Below are 18,471 nucleotides of genomic sequence, written 5' to 3'. Positions count from 1 at the left end.
CTGAAAACCCGGGCTCAAATCCCGGTGCCGGAGAGAATTTTTCTCAGTTTCACTCATCTTTCATCAAAAAATTTGCTGTTTAACAAATTATTTCATCCGGCTGAAGTTCATCTACATTGGAAGAAAAGTAATGAAATGTCTCTTCAATTTTTTTTTCTTTCTGGAGGAGATCTCAGCTATATACGAGTACATTCCACAGATATCTTAACTTGTGAATGCATATCTCAGACTTAGTGATATTCAAGAACGTTTTCATAAAATTACAGGGCAACTACAAAATACCTTTCCGGTTTCGAACACATGTAATTTACGTTCTATGAATCTGAGGTGCATGAAAATAGTACCAATGGAAAGAGAAACTCAAAAAATTTAATTCTTTACCTTAAAAATGATCAATGTATTCCCCCTTGGTAACACTTCACACATAAAGCTTATAGTCAAGTTCCACGTAGGTACGCGTATTTTCTGACCTCCAGATTCTGAGGTTATGTCTGTTCACCTTACCAGAAAGATGAAAAGTGGGTTCGTCAGAAAACACCACGGAACAACTAAATTCATCATCGTTTTCAATTAAAGTCTGCATACTTATGTAGAAATTTCTTCGTAGCACTTTGTCCTCTGGTTTTTAGGGCTTGCAGCAACTGTAGCCAGTACGGATGAAATCTGAACCGCTTGCGAAGAATCTTGCCTTAAAATCAGTGTACCATTTACGGATTGTAGGCCCACTGGGTGGATCTGCACCAAACTTTGTTCGGTAATGCCATTGCACATTAATAACCAACTGGTTCACATGAAAATCAAGCTTTTCTCTCTTCTATAGCGGCCATTTCGCCTCAACAATGAAAAAATTGTTTATATGCGCTATTATGAGGCGTGGTACCTACTAGGGAAAACAATGTTGCCACAACTAAACGTTTTGAGTTTGTCTTTCCATTGGTGCTATTTTCATGCACCTTAGATTCATAGAACGTAAATTACATGTGTTCGAAACCGAAAAGGTCTTTTGTAGGAGCCCTGTATAATAATTAACACTTAAAATTGGGGGACATCTGGGGACAAATTATTAAATTCGGAAACAAATTTTGTTCGGAGACAAAAACCAAAATTCGAAGACTGTCCCCGGGAAACGGGGATGTCTGGTAACGTCAGCTTAACTCCATCTTTACATTCTTATCTTCAAGTGTTTGTTCATTTACAGCACACTTTAGACAAAAAAACGTACTTGAGCTTAAGTCCTTAGAGTTGCTCTAACTCTAAGGCTCCAGTTTTCTGTTGTTATTAAGTGAATATAGCATGTAAGATCCATTAGTTACAGCGCTTGAATGTAAAATTTATACCATGAACTACAGTAGTTATAAATTTCGGTGTGTGTTTATTGAATGGGTTTCAGTCACGTGTGTCCTAAGGCTTTAGATCACATTATAATAAATTAGAGTTTAATTCTCTTTCAGTCTGTCGCCAGAATTAAATCTTTGAGAAATTATATACCATTTTTCGAATACGAACCTGTGGTTTCCGAAGTAATCCTCGATCAGTACATGCCCGTAATGTCAGGAGCTACATTGTAGATGTAATCATACTTTTCATCTTATCTCCTGTCACCACGTGTGAAAGAGGAGATTTACAACTTTCTGCAACATGTCATTCCAGAGCTGTTAAAAAAAAGCATCACTTATCGCGCGTCAGAAAATGTGGACGCAACAGGACAGAGCACCAGTACACTTTACTCTTGCTATACGAGACTTACTAAATCTTGTATATCCTGAGCGATGAATCGGAAGAAGAGGTCCGATTGGATGACCAGCCCGCTCCCCTGATTTGACGCCTCTTGATTACTTCTTTTGGGGCGTATCAAATTCCTTGTTTACGAAACACCGGTATAATGCTCAGAAACGCTTTCAGCTAGGATATTTGCAGAATCTGATGTGCTTCGGGAACTGTTGGGGGTTCACCATAGTTTCATTCAAAAGTTCAAACCTGCATTGAATTTACTGGTGGTCAGTTCGAACAACTTTTGGTGTAATACAAAATTGATTGTAAAGTTTATGTAATTTTTGTCTATTTAAATTTTTTTAACAAATTGCTTTTACTTCATTTATACATTTTTCCATCATGTAGTTCTTAATATTCACAGGTTTATATTGACTCAGAATTACTCCTAGTTATTCTGAATTTTATTCAGCTTCCTCCAAGTGAACGCTGCCTAGAAGACAAAGCTTACCAAAAAATTGTTGTTTTTTTTTTTTAGTAAATGGTAGGTACACAATTATAATGAAAAAAAAACAATGGAGAAGGAAAAGAAAAAGAAATAACACAATTATAAATAATAGAAGACGACTAAACAAAAGATCATTAATTCCAGAAGAAACATAAAATTTCCTAGTACTGTATCCATTTGCTATCAAGTGATCACAGTCGTCTATTTAGCACTAGTGGCAAGACCCAACTTAAGTGAGCAGATCGCCATAGGAAAAGATCAATCTATTTACGTGTAGAGATGGATTCTTAGGATTTTTATAGATCCTTTTACTGCAGACAGAGATACTTCAGTGACAAGAGTTTGCCCTAGACCAAACTGCTTGCAAAAATGCGCGAATCTTTTTGTGATGGTCCCTCTAGCCCCAATCAGTAATCCAAAAACTTCGATCGATGTTAGATGATATTTTTCCTTATAAGAACTCTTGTAAAATTGTGTATTACAATCCTTCTGTTATCTCCTTCAATTTGAGCACAACCTTCTGAATCACCTTGCATAATCCTCTGATTAAAAACAAGCGTTCCAAAAACTGCAATGTCATTAATGTGCTTATAATTTGTTGCAGAGATTACTGAACGACTCCAGCGTCTTTGATTTCCTGCCGAATTCTTCCCCAATCGCAGGAACGGGACAAAAACTCTGCAGAAATCGTGCCTTCGCCAAATTGGTGTGCGAGAACATTCTGTTTTACATCGGCGGTTTCGATACAACACAGATGAACACGGTAAGTTGGTTTGACGTGTCTATCTTAAGTACGCTGCAATTTGTACGGTTGTCTACGTAGTTCGCCACGCTGGCTCCCGGCAAATGATAGCGTAAGAACCAAGACTATGCCATACACACTCTCACGAAGGAAAATAGCCCGGTTATAGCCTATAATGCGCTTTCACGAAACGAAAGGACATCTAGTACAAATAAATTTAATTTAAAAAATAATGAAACTTACCTTCATTACAGCAGGCGCTCGAAATTTTCATTATATCTTTCTCTTCTTGTATGCCTTTTTTGTTAATTTTCTTTTCTTTTCCCCTTTTCTATATTTTTTCTCCTTGCCTCATATTTTTCTCTTCTTGCTCATCTCTTCTTACTTGCTACTTTTTCTTCTACTCATTTCTTTCACTTCCCTGTGTCCAGACCTTACCTTATCTAATACATTTATAGCAGACATTGATTTATACTGTGACCCAAGAATTAAAAATATGCCTCTTTTGTAATGTAAAGTGTGACGCATATGACTTGTTTTAATTGACGACGAATAGGAAGGCTATTTAAGACTTATAAGGATAAAATATCTTAGGCTATATTTAAATATTTTTTTCTACTTCGCATTTTGCATTGCCGGCTACTTATCCTTCACATTGTTCTCTCGTATATGAATTTTTAATTTCCAAACGGATTTTCCATCTGATGACGTGGAAGATAGAATAGAATAGAATGTTTTATTTTCGCTGGCACATAAAGCCATAAGACCGTCTCTTCCACTCAACCAGCCTAATCAATACAATAGTTACATACATATTTAAATTAAGAATATTTACAATGCATTTAAAAGATTGTCCAGCAATATTCTTCAGTTAAGTTTTAACGACTAGTATATGTTTATTTAAATTGAGAGAAACCTGCAAGGAAAAGTAATAATTTATGAGCTAATGTAATTCAAAGAAATAAATATCAAAGGTCCTTCAATAATTGTCTATTCAAATACAAAATATTACATTAGGTTACATGAACGTATCTTTTGACTAGCGCTTTCGCTATTAAAATAGCATCTTCAGGTCAAACTTGCGTGATATTAAGCTTTTCGTGTAAAGACGTAGATGGACAAGTAACATCGAAATATATTAAGGTACATGACGTGAGAATATAAAAAATTACAGTGATAAGAAAAAATAAATAAAATTTGACTTATAACAGTCGAATATATATATAACAGTTAAACCTTCATGAGGTCTCAAAATTAATACATAAAAGCATTTGGAGTTAAAGCCTGCAGAATTTGTTATTCTTTTAACTGTCTATGTCTCCATTTTAAGCTGCATATGTTTTGCAGACTTCAATTTTTAAACAAATTTTGATCTATAAGCTGCATACATGTTTATGCAGGCTTTAACTCCAAATACTTTTATGTATTAATTTTGAGATCTCGTGAAGGTTTAACTGTTATATATATATATATATATATATATATATATATATATATATATATATATATATATATATATTCGACTGTTATAAGTCAAATTTTATTTGTTTTTTCTTATCATTGTATTTTTTTATATTCTCACGTCATGTACCTTAATATATTTCGATGTTACTTGTCCATCTACGTCTTTACATGAAAAGCTTAATATCACGCAAGTTTGACCTGAAGATGCTATTTTAATAGCGAAAGCGCTAGTCAAAGATACGTTCATGTAACCTAATGTAATATTTTGTATTTGAATAGACAGTTATTGAAGGACCTTTGATATTTATTTCTTTAAATTTGTTAATTTGTCGGACCAACATGCATTTCAAATAATGTAATTTAGTTCAGTCTATATGCAATATGTAAAGAATTATAATTAGGGAAGAGTCGGGTAGTATCGGACATCGGGTAGTATCGGACAGTGCGTTTCTTTCATCTACCACCATATGGTAGTACCTGAATGACATGGTTACGTTTCTCTATGCGACATCACAGAAACGTAACCATGTCAATCAGGTACTATCATTGTGTGGTAGATGAAAGAAACTCACTGTCCGATATCACCCGATGTCCGATACTACCCGACTCTCCTCTAAGTTCAGATAGCTAGCCGGTTAAAATGATGAGAATTAATTTAATAGAAGTTTATTAGAACTATGTTATAGGGAGTAGGATATAAATCTAAAATATATTGATATAATGAGAATATTAATGTCATGAGATTTTGCCATTAGAGGTTTTGTATTCTATTTAGAGAACTTAATTGTAATAATAAGAATGGACAGATGTTAGTTTCATTATAAGTAACAAATATTAATCAGCAATTAATCTGTTAAGAAGGAATTTATGTAATTTTGATCTAAATGAAGTTATTGTCCAACAACCCCTTACATCACTCGGAAGCGAGTTCCAATTTCTAGCAACTGAAACTGTATAGGATGAAGAATATAAAGGTGTCTTGTGGTAGGGTATGAGTAAATTGTTATGATGAGACTTGGTAGTTAGCTGATGATATGCGGATAAATTTTGAAAACGAGAAGCCAAGTAGACTGGGGTAGCGGTGCGCAGAATTTGAAATAAGAGAATAAGAAAATGCAGGGCTCGTCGGTCACTTAGCCTTAGTCAAGACAGATTTTTGAAAGACGGGGAAACATGATCATACGAATATTGAAAATATAATGGACGCATGCATTATGCACACTTTGTAGCCCGCTGCAAGGTACTCTTGTATAGAAACCTGATGAGCATTCTGGTGCAGAAAATGATATATTTTTTGGAATTTTACGGCTGTCATGCTGTTATAACTACATTATTGCTTAGTATAACTGAATAATTATCTAAACTAACTGTGGCTAGCTTCTTTGATTTAAAATACATGTTAAATAAAGAATTGTTATTATCAACTTATGTTTCTCTTCATTTTTGTATCTCAGATTTGATGACCGTTATAGTTCGTAGACAAGTTGACAGAATGTGTTCTGAAATGTTGCAGTCCATTATTCCCGCAGTGCTGGGTCACGTCCCGGCGGGCACATCCACCAAAGTTTTCCAACATTATATACAACTTGTGAGGTCAGGTGAGTGTGGTGGAAACAGTTTTGTTTTGCAACAGTTCATATTAATATTATGATTTATGACTTTAAAAATTAAAGAGGAAGAGAACATTTTTGCTGGAAGTAGTTGAGGTCTATGTTGGCACTATAGAAAGTAAGAAAATGGATAAAACAACATTACTAAAACCAAAGTACAGTACTGGAAAAAAAATTAAATAACGTTTCAATACACACAGCCATTTTGGTTAGAGAACAGTTGAACCATTAAAAGAGTAGCTACCAGTGCAGTGGTGTACGTAGAATTTTGTCAAGAGGGCGGTCATTATTAAAACTGTTTACAATTTACACACCTGTGGAGTAACGGTTAGCACGTCTGGCCGCAAAACCAGGTGACTCGGGTTCGAATCCCGGTCGGGACAAGTTACCTGGTTGAAGTTTTTCCGGGGTTTTCCCTCAACTCAATGTGAGCAAATGCTAGGTAACTATCGGTGCTGGACCCTGGACTCGTTTCACCGGCATTATCACCTTCATCTCATTCGGACGCTAAATAACCTAAGATGATAACATTGTAAAATAACCTACTAAAAATACATAATTGGTATTTAACGTTTTTTGTATTATTATTATTATTGTTATTATTATTATTATTATTATTATTATTATTACTACTATTATCATTATCGGTATTTAACATTTTGTGTACCATCATCATCATCATTATCATCATCATCATCATCATCATCAGTTGTATTTTCACAGGAAGATGTGAAACTATTTCCGGGAAAAACGTTTGCGACAACATCACTAACCTCGTCAGTTTTCCAGCATTTCGAAATAGGTTTGTCCATTAACTATGTTTTCCTCGAAAAAGAACGGGCCGTAAATCTTTCTTGCAGAAATATCACATCACATGTTTACTTTTACTCCCTAAAAACGTTTAGTCTCAATTCAATGAAAATTCCTCTAAATTTACCGGCTATCGTTGCGTTCGGCCATTTAGTTATTGTTGCGTTGGGAGCATCGGTCATTAGAAATTCTATGACGTGTCATCACAGTCTAGTACAGAGTTCTCCAAAAAGCGGATAGTCATCCCGATGCTGCCCGCCGAACGCAGTGCGCTGTAGAGAAGGGGGAGAGACTGGTACATCAACAGATGGGAGCGGTCAGTGAGGGATTGCGGCAAGAATCTGCTTATGTTTACAAATAATGATATCAAAAGAATAAGAAATATCATACTTTTGTATATTATTTTGACATACTAGGAAGCTTCTACTTTTGATTGGGGAATATTCAATAACGGAATAATTAATTTCGCATTACATCTAGAAGACATTCTGTATGCATGATTTTACAAATGCTCATTCTTTAAAGGGCTTAATTGATTTTCCAATATTCCAAGTTAGAACATAGCTAGCAAGAAGCTTTTTTTGTTTAAGACTGAGGATACTTGTGTGATTTGTGTTTGTATTCTCTTGTTTCAAATTTATCAAAATATTTGTATGTATTACACCTAAAATGAAACGAAAAACTATAAGTATATCTTGCGAAACTGAGTGTAAACGTATTGTAATATACTGATTATTATGTATAACCAACAGTTATACAGACGTCCCAAAATAAATTATTTTCACATGTCCAACATGCCTGTAATTGTATGATATTCTTTGTGAAGTGTCGAGTAGTGTCGTCGCATGTTGAATTTTAACACACCCTTAAGAATTTTCGAACAAATTAAACATTTCATATTCTGACCACTAACACGAAAATATATTTCTCTTCCTATTCATCCTTGAATGTACTACGTCCATGATTAGAAGACATTGTGAAAAGGTGGAACACGGCGACCAACACAATGATAATGGCAGTCCGCCACTGCTCTTCGTTTGCGCATAAACATTGTACAGATGGGGATGGGTGAGGCGGAGCGCGCTCATTACGTACTGGCTTCGGTTCCGTTCAGGGGCTTACTCGTGAGTACGCTTTTGGAGACGTCTGCTCTAGTATATTCTATCACGAAGCTTGAGTTTATGAGGGTACTATTAACAATAGACTGTGCAGGTACTATTTCGCATTGTCTGTAATGAGGCGATAGTAGCGATCCTAGTGGTTAGCAACTATCTATGGATGCATATTTACTACGTATTGAGCTTCGTGACTGTATACAGGGTGATTCACGAGGAAAGGTAAAAAATTTAGGGTGTGAATTCTGAAGTTATTCTGAGTAAAAAAAAGTTCATATGAATATAGGTCCATTTTCGAACGGTTACGGAGATATGGCTCTTTGATTTCACAAAAACTTCTGAGATCCCATTGTACTAACTCGTATTTAGAGACAGATTACGGACAAATTTAAAGTTTATATTCACGTATGCATACATACCTAATGTTCTAGAAGTCGGGGTCAATGTTTTCGCATATTTTGAAAGGTACCTCCTCCTTCTTCAATGCACTTTTGCGCTCGGGCGTGAATTGCGCTCATCGCTCGGAAGAGTTGCACTTGGCTGTTCTTTATGCCGTAACCAACATACGGTCGATTAGCGCCTCTCTCGTTTCCCACTTCCTTTGCTATACCAAGTCTTTCATCCAACCCCATAGACAGTACCCTTCTGTTCGGAAAGCGTCGTTCATATTCAGCGACGGCACGCAAGGAACTTCCATCGCACAAACCATAAACATACACAATATCGGCGTATTCTGTAGTCGAAAATTTATAAGGCATCTTGAAAAACATAACTTAACACTTCCGACAACTGTACCTGTATAACTACTGTACTGTAGGTAGCTGACTGAACTGTTGTGAACTGATGATAGCGTATTTGTTGTGACATTTGTAATGGTTTGTTTCTCTTATCTACATCGCTCACAATGCAGATTCCAATGTTACGTCATTCATTGCGGTCGGTGACCTTGTCCCACGTCAGCAGCATATGGTAACGTCTTATTCACATTGGAGCGAGACGTTTTACCAAAAAAATGCATCTAGCTCCTCCATAGTTCGAAAACGGACCTATTTTCATATGAACTTTTTCACTCAAAATGGCCTAAGATATCGTATATCCAAAAGTTTTGACCTTTCCTCGTGAATCACTCTGTATATACTAGACTGTGGTGTCATTTCAAGTGATATGCATGTCATTCACTGGCGACTCGTGATTGCAGAGACATAGGGCTTTGAAATTGGATCCATCTTTTTGATACTAGGTGTATATTATATGAATCAAATAATTAGAGAATGGAAACAATTGCCTCATGGATATACAGGATGGAAGTGAAATAATCCTACAGATTGAAAGGTATAATAGGATACACTTAAATGAACAGAAAACCTATATTACGTTTTGTGATTAAAGGCACAATTGATTAGAAAATTAAGTTGGAAGTTTCAGCATTCTGGCAAAATCGCCGCTGACATACTCCTATTTCTTCTCGTAATACAACTGTAAGAGGTTAACGAACACAGGTCTGTCTCCCTATGTGAACTAACTCCCACCTCTCTCTCTGGCTACAATATTGCAAGCCGGTCGCATCATTCATTGTCTTGAAATGAGTGGTTTTTTAATTAAATTTAGACGAAAACCTTCTAAGCTATTGAAATACGCCAGAGGGATAAATGATTCTTTATTAGATTTTCTACCGATATAGACAAAAATTCATGATTCTACTCGCAATAGTTTTTATAGAACCTTTAATGATGAAAGAGCAAATAAATATGTTTTTGCGATCCATTGAAGCGTTTCAAATACTAAACTAATATTTCCCAAGTACCATGGGCGTAACCTGTTAAAAAAACTACAAGTCTACACCAAATCACATAAATGATGTATATTTTGTACTTATTAGTCAAATGATTAGAGCCCGGAACTTTAGGTGCTAAAAGTTAATATTGTTACCCACTATAGCTTATAAATACAGAAGCCATACCCCCATTCATTTTAAATTTCATTAGGCCTATGTCATCCTTGTCATTTAGTATTTTCCCTTTTTTACCATTAAATATCTTTAATTCTCTTAACTACCACTTACAAATTAACGCAAGGTTTACAAGATCCATTTTCCACTCTTTGTAACTCTGTTGTCTATTATTACATATCGGACTCTAGTGACTAGACTTAAAAAACCCTCCTCACGGACACCACTCTATTCATCTATATTCGGTGTCATTCTTAACACCGGCACCCAAAGTTCCGGGCTCTACAAATGATATACAAGTGCGATTTCTGAGAAAGCGCCAGCAGTGTGTATCTATGGCGACCAAATGGTTTCATGCATAGCGGTGGGTTAGTTCCAGAAACATCCGTCGGCACAGGTATATTCGAAATCAGTATTAACTTATAAACAATCAGATTCGGTAGCGACATCTGTGAGTCGCGTGGAACTGCAAGCAGATACCGACAGTATTACAACGTATCGGGCACGATTCTATGTCTTCTATGCAGGTCGATTCCGCCAGTACGACTACGGTAATATGGAGAACAAGCGGCGCTATGGCTCGACGTCACCCCCGCAGTACAAGCTGCAGAACGTGAAGGTGCCTGTGTCACTACACTACAGCGACCACGACGCCCTGTCGCCACGAACGGTGAGTTGGTCCTTTTATTCACCATGTATTCTTTTCTTAACCTTCTTTGCATCCTTTCTCAACTGCTTCTTTCATGCAGTCACTTGCACTTTCATTTTATTTATCTTCTATATCTTATCAGTTATAATTTTTTCCTACAATTCTCCTTCATTATAGTCTTCGTATTTCCTTCCTCCCGTCTTATTTTCTTCCTTTTCTTCCATCTAGTCTTCTGTTTCATTCTCTTTATCGGATTTATTTCCTTGCCTGCTCTCTTATTTTTCGCCCCATCTTCACCTCTGTTCATCTTTTCTCTTTCTCTATCCTCCTTGTCTTCAATTTTCTGGTCCCCCGTATCCTATTTTCTCCTGTTCCTCGTCTTCTCTTTTGTTTCTTTCTCGTCTTCTTTTTTCTCCTGTTCCTTGTCTTCTCTTTTCTCCTCTTCCTCGTTTACTCTTTTCTCCTCTTTGCCTTCTCTTTTCTCCTCATCTTCTCACTTCTCCCTCTCCTCGTCTTCACACTTCTCCCTCTCATCGTCTTCTCTTTCATTCTTCTAATTTATCCTCATCGTCTTCTCTTTTCTCCTCCTCCTCTCCTCTATTCTCTTCCTTCTCGTCTTGTCTTTTTTTTCCTTCTCATATTCTCTTTTCTCCTGTTCACCGCCTTCTCTTTTCTTTTCTCCTCTTCTTCTCTTTTCTTCTCCTTGTCTTCTCATTTCAACTTCTTCTCGTCTTATCTTTTCTCCTTCTCCTTGTCTTCTTCAATTCGTGTTCTATTTATTCTCCTCGTCTTCTCATTCATCCTTCTACTCGTCTTCTCTTTTCTCCTACTCGTTTTCTCCTTTCTCCTTCTCGTCTTCCCTATTGTCCTTCTCCTAGTCTTCCCTTTCCTCCTTATCGTATTCTCTTTTCTTCTTCTCTTCTAATTTCTTCTCGTCTTCTTCTCTTTTCTTCTCTTCGTCTTCTCTTTTCGTGTCTTTGCCTTCTCATTTCTTCTTCCCTTCGTCTTCTCTTTTCTTCTTCTCTTGTTTTCTCTTTTTTCCTTCTCTTGTTTTCTCTTTTTTCCTTCTCTTGTTTTCTCTTTTTTTCTTCTCTTGTTTTCTCTTTTCTCCTCATCATCTCTGCTCTTTTCATGTTCGTCTTCTTTTTCTTCTTTAGTGTCTATTTTTTTCTTCTTCATCTCACCTCTTTCTCACCCTCCTTGTCTTTCGCTCTTTTCCTCGATTTCTTTTTTCTTTCTTCCCCTTTCGTTCTCTTTTTAATATTTCCTCATCGCCTTTCCTTCTTTTCTAACTTTCCTTCCGCCTTTCTTCGGATTTCTTCTCTTTTTCGATCTACAACTTGTATTCTTTTTTCTGTTCTCTTAATTGTCTTCAGCTAATTTACTTTCCATATCTTTGTCTCCTCTTTCCTTTGTCCTCCTACTTTTCTTGCTGTTCCTTATTTAGGCGCTTTTCTCTTTCAATTCCATTGTCTTTTGCTTCCTTTCTTCATCCTGCTGTAAATATTCCCTCTTTCTTTTCTTCTTCATTTCTCTTTTCCTCCTTTCGTCAGTCTTTCTTCTCTTCTTTTTATCATCGTGTTCTCTTTCTCGTTTTATGTTGTTTTTCGCTTCTTCCTTCTCTCCTTCGATTTTCTTGATCTTTTATTCATATTTCTAGTCTGCCGTCGTCCTATTATTGCCCTCCATTTGTTTTTCTTTTACACTCATCTTATTTTACCCCATATCTTCCTGTTCTTTCTCTTCTTGTAACATAATTTTCTTCGTTTCTTCACCTAATTTTTCTCAGTCTCTTTAATGTCATTCTTTTATTCATTCTTGTCGTAATCTGTACTGTTTTTCTTTTCTGTTTTCCTATTTGCACGTTCTGTTTTTTTCTTTGTTATTCTCTCCTGCTTGTCTCCTATTTTTAAGAACAACTAAATATCAGAGAGAGACTGCTAATAATTCAGTGATCGTTTAGTTTTATTGTAATAATGTTTCACATCTGCCCAGATAATTGACATCAGCGTATGTCAAATCCTGAATTTTGCTCATTAATACATTTTTGTGTCATGTGTGAATGTTTTTCTCCCAGGATGTTCTGCTGTTGAAAAACAAATTGCCGAATCTCATCGGTATATTCAGAGTGCCAATTAGGCAATTCAACCATCTGGACTTCATATGGGGAATCGATGTGAAGACTCTGGTATACGATAACCTGTTGGACATCCTGAGAAAATATTGAAGATATTTCACACTGGTGGAGAATTTTGAGAATTGAAGGAACTGTTCAACAGATCATCATGGAAATGAAAATTTTTGAACAGTGTTTTGTTTCAAATTCGGCGTAATTATTATACAGGGCTTTCATTTCAATACTTCGCAGGTTAAATAACTATTTATTTATTTATTTCAATTAAATTAATTTAAACGAAAAGCACGTAAATTTAGATATTGAGGGAGGAAGTTTTAAACCAGTGCCAATTGCATTTTAGGTTTCCCCTCCTCACCTCTTCCTTTGAAACTTCAAATGGCACCCCTGTATTATGATATTTTTATGAAAGAGTATTCAATTGTTTATACATCTCATTAATTTGTTCTTACGTGTTTTGTTTTCTATCGTCGCTTGGCAGCCTGGATTTTTGTTATTGTAGATTAGAGCTGAAGAGAATGAAACCACAAAGACTATCGGGTATTATTTTAATGTAATAGTTGTGTTTGGGTATTAAATAATTTTAAAATGGTATAGGCCTATACTTTTCAAGAGAGAACAGAAATCATCTGTATTAATTAAATTTAGGAAATTATTGAAATTAAACTATAATAACAATAATCCAGATTCCCAGGCGACGATAGAAAACATAAGACATGAGAAGAAATGAACGATATATACAAACAATTGAATACCCTTTCAAATTTAAGTATTATAATACAGAGCGTCCCATTTATTTTGCTCACCCAAAATAATTTTTTTCTTAAGTGTCAAATGAGAAATTGTTTCAAACAAAAGTTGTTTAAATACAATGAGGAATTAATACTATTGGCATCAGTGGCGTAGCACGAAATTTTGAGCAGGGGAAGCTAACTCAAGTTATCTTTCATGCAATATGAGAAAACGTATTACAAAAATATAGTCTTAAAATAAATAGTAGTCAATGTCAAGTCAGCAGTCGAAGATTGGTTGGAACATCGTAAGTAACACCAATAAGGCATGGCCTCAAATGAGACGTAATAAAATACGATTTCACGGTTTACACATATCTCTTAAGAAATAGACACGTTTACGTATAACATTAGCTCACTCTCTGTCATACTTAGAGAAATCACAATATTAGTATCATTACGTAAGTATGCGTCTGTCTTTTGGTTGTGTCCTTCATTGACGGCAAGGGAGTCGGTCATTTGTTTTTTAAATCACACTTTTGTTCGTAAGTCAGTCTTGATAATACAATTGTCCTAAAAAATTCAAGTAAATTGGTGTCAGGAACTGTTATTTCGCTCATTATTTATTATATCAGCCACAATGCACACTAACACTTCAACTGAACACAACTGACGAAAAGGGATAACTCGGAAACTACTAATTATTTTAAATGTTAAAGCTAGCTTCTTTTCGAGCCTTGCGACTAGGGTAGTTTAAAAGGAATGTAAAATCTGCGGGGTGGATTACACAGAAGAAACCGGTCTGCTTGGAAGCTGGTGTGTGCGGGCTTCTTGTTTACTGCTGCATCACAAATAATCCTGAGCTGCCGCATCACAATATTTAACGCGTAATTATAAATTCTATTAAAATTAATAAATAATTTTCTCCATAAACTGCAGGTTTATTATGAAATTATTATTAACTGGAGAAGCTAAGCTTTTTAGCTTACATTGACGCTACGCCACTGATTGGCATACCTTTCTTGTAAATCTGTTCATAAAGGAGATACGAGTAATGGATTCTTTTTTTTTAATGGCAGCATGCACATTTAACTCAAGGAATCATTTAACCTCTTGCAGGCCTGTTCAAAAATGTATCACAGTGTACCATATTGAGGAGCGCAAAAGAATAAGGAATGTATGTAAGGAGTGTATGTACTCACTGCAAGTTCGAAGTAAAGTAGCACTTTGGTACACCTAGTAGAAAAACAGAATATTTACATGTCCTGATCCAAGTAGCGACCATTGGAATAAATGCATAAATACAATCTTTGAATGAAGACTTCATAGATCGTTCTAGTATTGCCTATTGATTGGATGTACAAGCATGAGTAATACGTTGCTGCATGTCTTCTGGTGTTGCTGAAACATTTCGATAGACAATGTCCTTCACAGCTCTCCAAAGAAAAAAGTCTAGTGGCGTAAAGTCAGAAGAGCGAGCAGACCAACTAACAGGTCTACCACGTCCAACCCACCTACCAGGATATTTTCGGTACAGAACACGACGGCTATTTACGGTGTTATGTGCTGGGCATCCACCATGCCAGTACCACATAGCCATTCTGTATGTCCTCCGAAAGATCAGAAAAGATGATTCTTATGAATCTGGCATATCAACTGCAATAAGTACGTACATTATAAGTTACATATTCTTTTAAACCCCTCAATGTTTTGGTTATTAGAATGGTATATTGTGATGTATTTTTGAACGGGCACTGAAGAGGTCAAATGATTCATTCAATAAAATGTACATGGTGCCATTTAAAGAAAGGAAGTCTTTATTTGTATCTCTTTAATGGACAAGGTTATAAGAAAGATATGCTCAAGGTATTAATTCCTCATTGTACTTAAACAACTTTTGTTTTGATTTGGTACCTGAGAAAAGTGATCAAGATAAATGGGACACCCTGTATAAGATGTCATTTGAAATTTCGAAGGAAGGATGGCCAGTGAAATCTGAACTGCAATTAACACTGATTTTAAACTTTCCTGTCAATTTCTAAACTGACATGTAGTTTATTTAAATTAAATTTAATTGAAATAAATAATTATTTAGACTGAGAAATTTTGAAATGAAAGCCCGGTATATATTTTAATATCATTTTAAGAAACCTGGACGATATTATGTTTTAAATATTAACTGAAAATGAATTTAATTCCGTTAATTATGTGGAAAAGTGAATTGAGGGTAAGTTAAACTTATCATTACAAATTTGGAAAGAAATACAGTGCCATTTTTAGCTACGCAACAGTCGACAAGCTGCCGGCATAGTGGTGTAGACCGTCCCTTGAAACGGAAACATGCGGCATAGTTTTTATTAATGCAACACATCTGGATCTATCTTCAATGTCACGCGGGCTTAAAGTGCAGATGAGCAATATTAGAAGAAATACAAGGTTGTTATCGGTTTGGTTTACCGATGTACTGGCGCGAGGGTTTCGTTGCAGCCGCCAAAATTAGTACCATAACAGTATATTAAACTTCAACACACTTACCTTATAATATATGCTGAGACTGTCGATATATATTTTTTTAAATTGGTTATTTAACGACGCTGTATCAACTACGAGGTTATTTAGCGTCGATGAGATTGGTGATAGCGAGATGGTATTTGGCGAAATGAGGCCGAGGATTCGCCATAGATTACCTGGCATTCACCTTACGGTTGGGGAAAGCCTCGGAAAAAACCCAACCAGGTAATCAGCCCAAGCGGGGATCGAACCCGCGCCCGAGCGCAACTTCAGACCGGCAGGCAAGTGCCTTAACCAACTGAGCCACGCCGGTGGCAAGACTGTCGATCCTCTTGCCCCACACAAATGGAATATCACGTTCTTGTTCAGGTTCTCCAGTTCTTTCACTGACATTTTTGCCACCTTTCATTTAGTTAAAGTGTTTTGGATTATGATATACTATCTCTTTGATAATAGCCCACAGAATTTGAATTTTGAATTAATTTTTATAGGTTTTCCAATAAGTCATATGATAATGAAAAACAATGTGGTTTCAATATTTCCGTCTCTGACTTATTTATTATAATGTGAACCAAAAAAAATATATTTTGTAAACACATTTCAATTATATTGTGAACGTTTTCGACCTGTGTAGGGCATCTTCAGACAATTGTGTAGATATCTGTGCTTAGTGTACAAAATCAATATTACATAATACGGGAATGTGACCAATTATGCAAACTTTAAAATTTTAAAACCTATTAAAACACTTTTAAAAAACAATCTAACTAAAGGTAAGACCATGATTGAATGGCAAAAATTACATTTTATTAGAAATATGCATATTTAATAGCATACTGTAATTGTCCATGACAGTAAAGAATTTGCGAAACGGCTATTATTATGTGGAGTTGTTAAACTATATTGCTGCAGTGATAAATATGTAAAGACTTGTAGGTGGGCACTTGTTTGGAATTGGGAAGAACAATTAAATATGCATATTTGCACAGAGTGTACGGGAACTGTTTGGAAAAATCAATACGTATGTATGGTTCAGAGATGAATGGTATAATTCTAAATTGGTATATAAACGTGAATAGAAAAATACATTGTGGAATAACAAGGAAAAACAGAAAGAGCAAGGGAAATGGTAAGTGTAATTTACACAAATATAAATGAAGAACACTATGATCACCTGTTAACAATTATGTTGTAAAATTAGAATAGTGGTTGAAAAATGGTCAAATACTATTATAATGGGTTAATGTTGTAATTATGTGGTAATGTGGAAAGAATGAACGTCAAAGTATTATAGGTATCATTGCAATAGATGACATCGGAATTATTATGGAGCGTAGTATAATAGTAATCTTATGCTACCATAGACAATCGCTGTATGTTGTCAAATAATGATTAATTAATGATATGTAGCAAGTGTAATCATATGTTCCTGGTCACAAATAGCACCACAAATGGATGAATTGATATAGTGGTGTATATTAAAAGTCACATGTTAAAATCGTTTCTCAAATTTACTGACTAACTTATGTACTGCCTGCATTTTCGGCGGTCGAGTATTCGGAAATTTCGCAATAAACTCCGCCGATTCATATTTATAATATGTCTTGCACACAAACACTCCTTTCTTCTAGAGTTATTCTATGCGGTATCTCACACGAAACTGCACTCACAACAATCGCACAATTACACAACACCCATGTGCGCATCCAACGTGAAGGGGGATCGGGAAGCAAAGTGAGCGGCAGACGGTAGACTAGCGCCTGCCGATTCACATGCCGTAGGTCGGTAAACCAAACCGATAACAACTTTCTGTTTCTGTCATATTATGTGCCAAATAAATTTTTCGTGTAAATTCGAGGTATCATTTATACCTAGACGCAGACAGAGAACTTTTTACATACTATTATGAACGGGATGAATTATGTTGTTAATATTTTAAAACAAATTCGAAGTTGCTTGCTTTTCTATCGAGAGTTATGCCGCCATGTCAATACCGTCCTGTTTCCAACCCATTGCATAGCTTAAAAATGGCGTTGATTTTATATTTGGATGCATCGTTGTGCTGTTTCCTATTCTTACTTAGTTGCTGTAGTGATGTAGTAAATGTAACACTTAGTAGTATTTGTTTCTTGTGCCGACAGTAGTATTAAAATCGATGTAGTTATAAAATAATGGATTTGTTTCTTTTTGTTTATCCTTGCTTAAGGAGTTAGGTACAGCTTACAGCAGTAAAATTTTGGAAATATTCAACATTTTTTCCCTTAATTATTGTATCTTGTACAATAATGAAAATTAGTATGTGTAAAACACTGTCCTTCTGCTATACGAAACAAATATTTTTACGATTAAAAATATTTACATTTTTTTTTTTTCAAAATTCAGTTCACTGTGCAATGATGAAGCGTTTTCCACATAACTGAGAAACTATCCAACATTCTATGATACAATTTTTTGTGTGCGTTTATGCATGTCAGATCTACGATATGATGCAAGATCACTTCTCTACCTTTGATAGATTGTCTGGTAAAAAAATAAATTC

At 35.6% G+C, this 18,471-nt stretch overlaps 1 protein-coding gene across 1 annotated transcript in view; it reads left to right on the top strand.

The window, feature by feature from the left end:
• The window catches only part of LOC138698390 (lipase 3-like), a 47,998-nt gene extending 29,889 nt beyond the window's left edge, over positions 1 to 18,109 (top strand). Inside the window, exons 5-8 of the mRNA XM_069824262.1 lie at positions 2,823 to 2,981; positions 5,938 to 6,022; positions 10,435 to 10,577; positions 12,634 to 18,109. Of these exons, the coding sequence (XP_069680363.1) occupies positions 2,823 to 2,981; positions 5,938 to 6,022; positions 10,435 to 10,577; positions 12,634 to 12,783 (537 nt within the window). The 3' untranslated portion in view covers positions 12,784 to 18,109. The remainder of the gene's footprint in view (positions 1 to 2,822; positions 2,982 to 5,937; positions 6,023 to 10,434; positions 10,578 to 12,633) is intronic.
• Positions 18,110 to 18,471: the final 362 nt, after the last annotated feature.

The sequence above is a fragment of the Periplaneta americana genome, chromosome 4 (assembly GCF_040183065.1).
Source record: "Periplaneta americana isolate PAMFEO1 chromosome 4, P.americana_PAMFEO1_priV1, whole genome shotgun sequence".
Classification (NCBI taxonomy): domain Eukaryota; kingdom Metazoa; phylum Arthropoda; class Insecta; order Blattodea; family Blattidae; genus Periplaneta; species Periplaneta americana.
The sequence above is the reverse complement of the archived record's forward strand: the minus strand, read 5'-3'. Positions and strand labels throughout refer to the sequence as shown.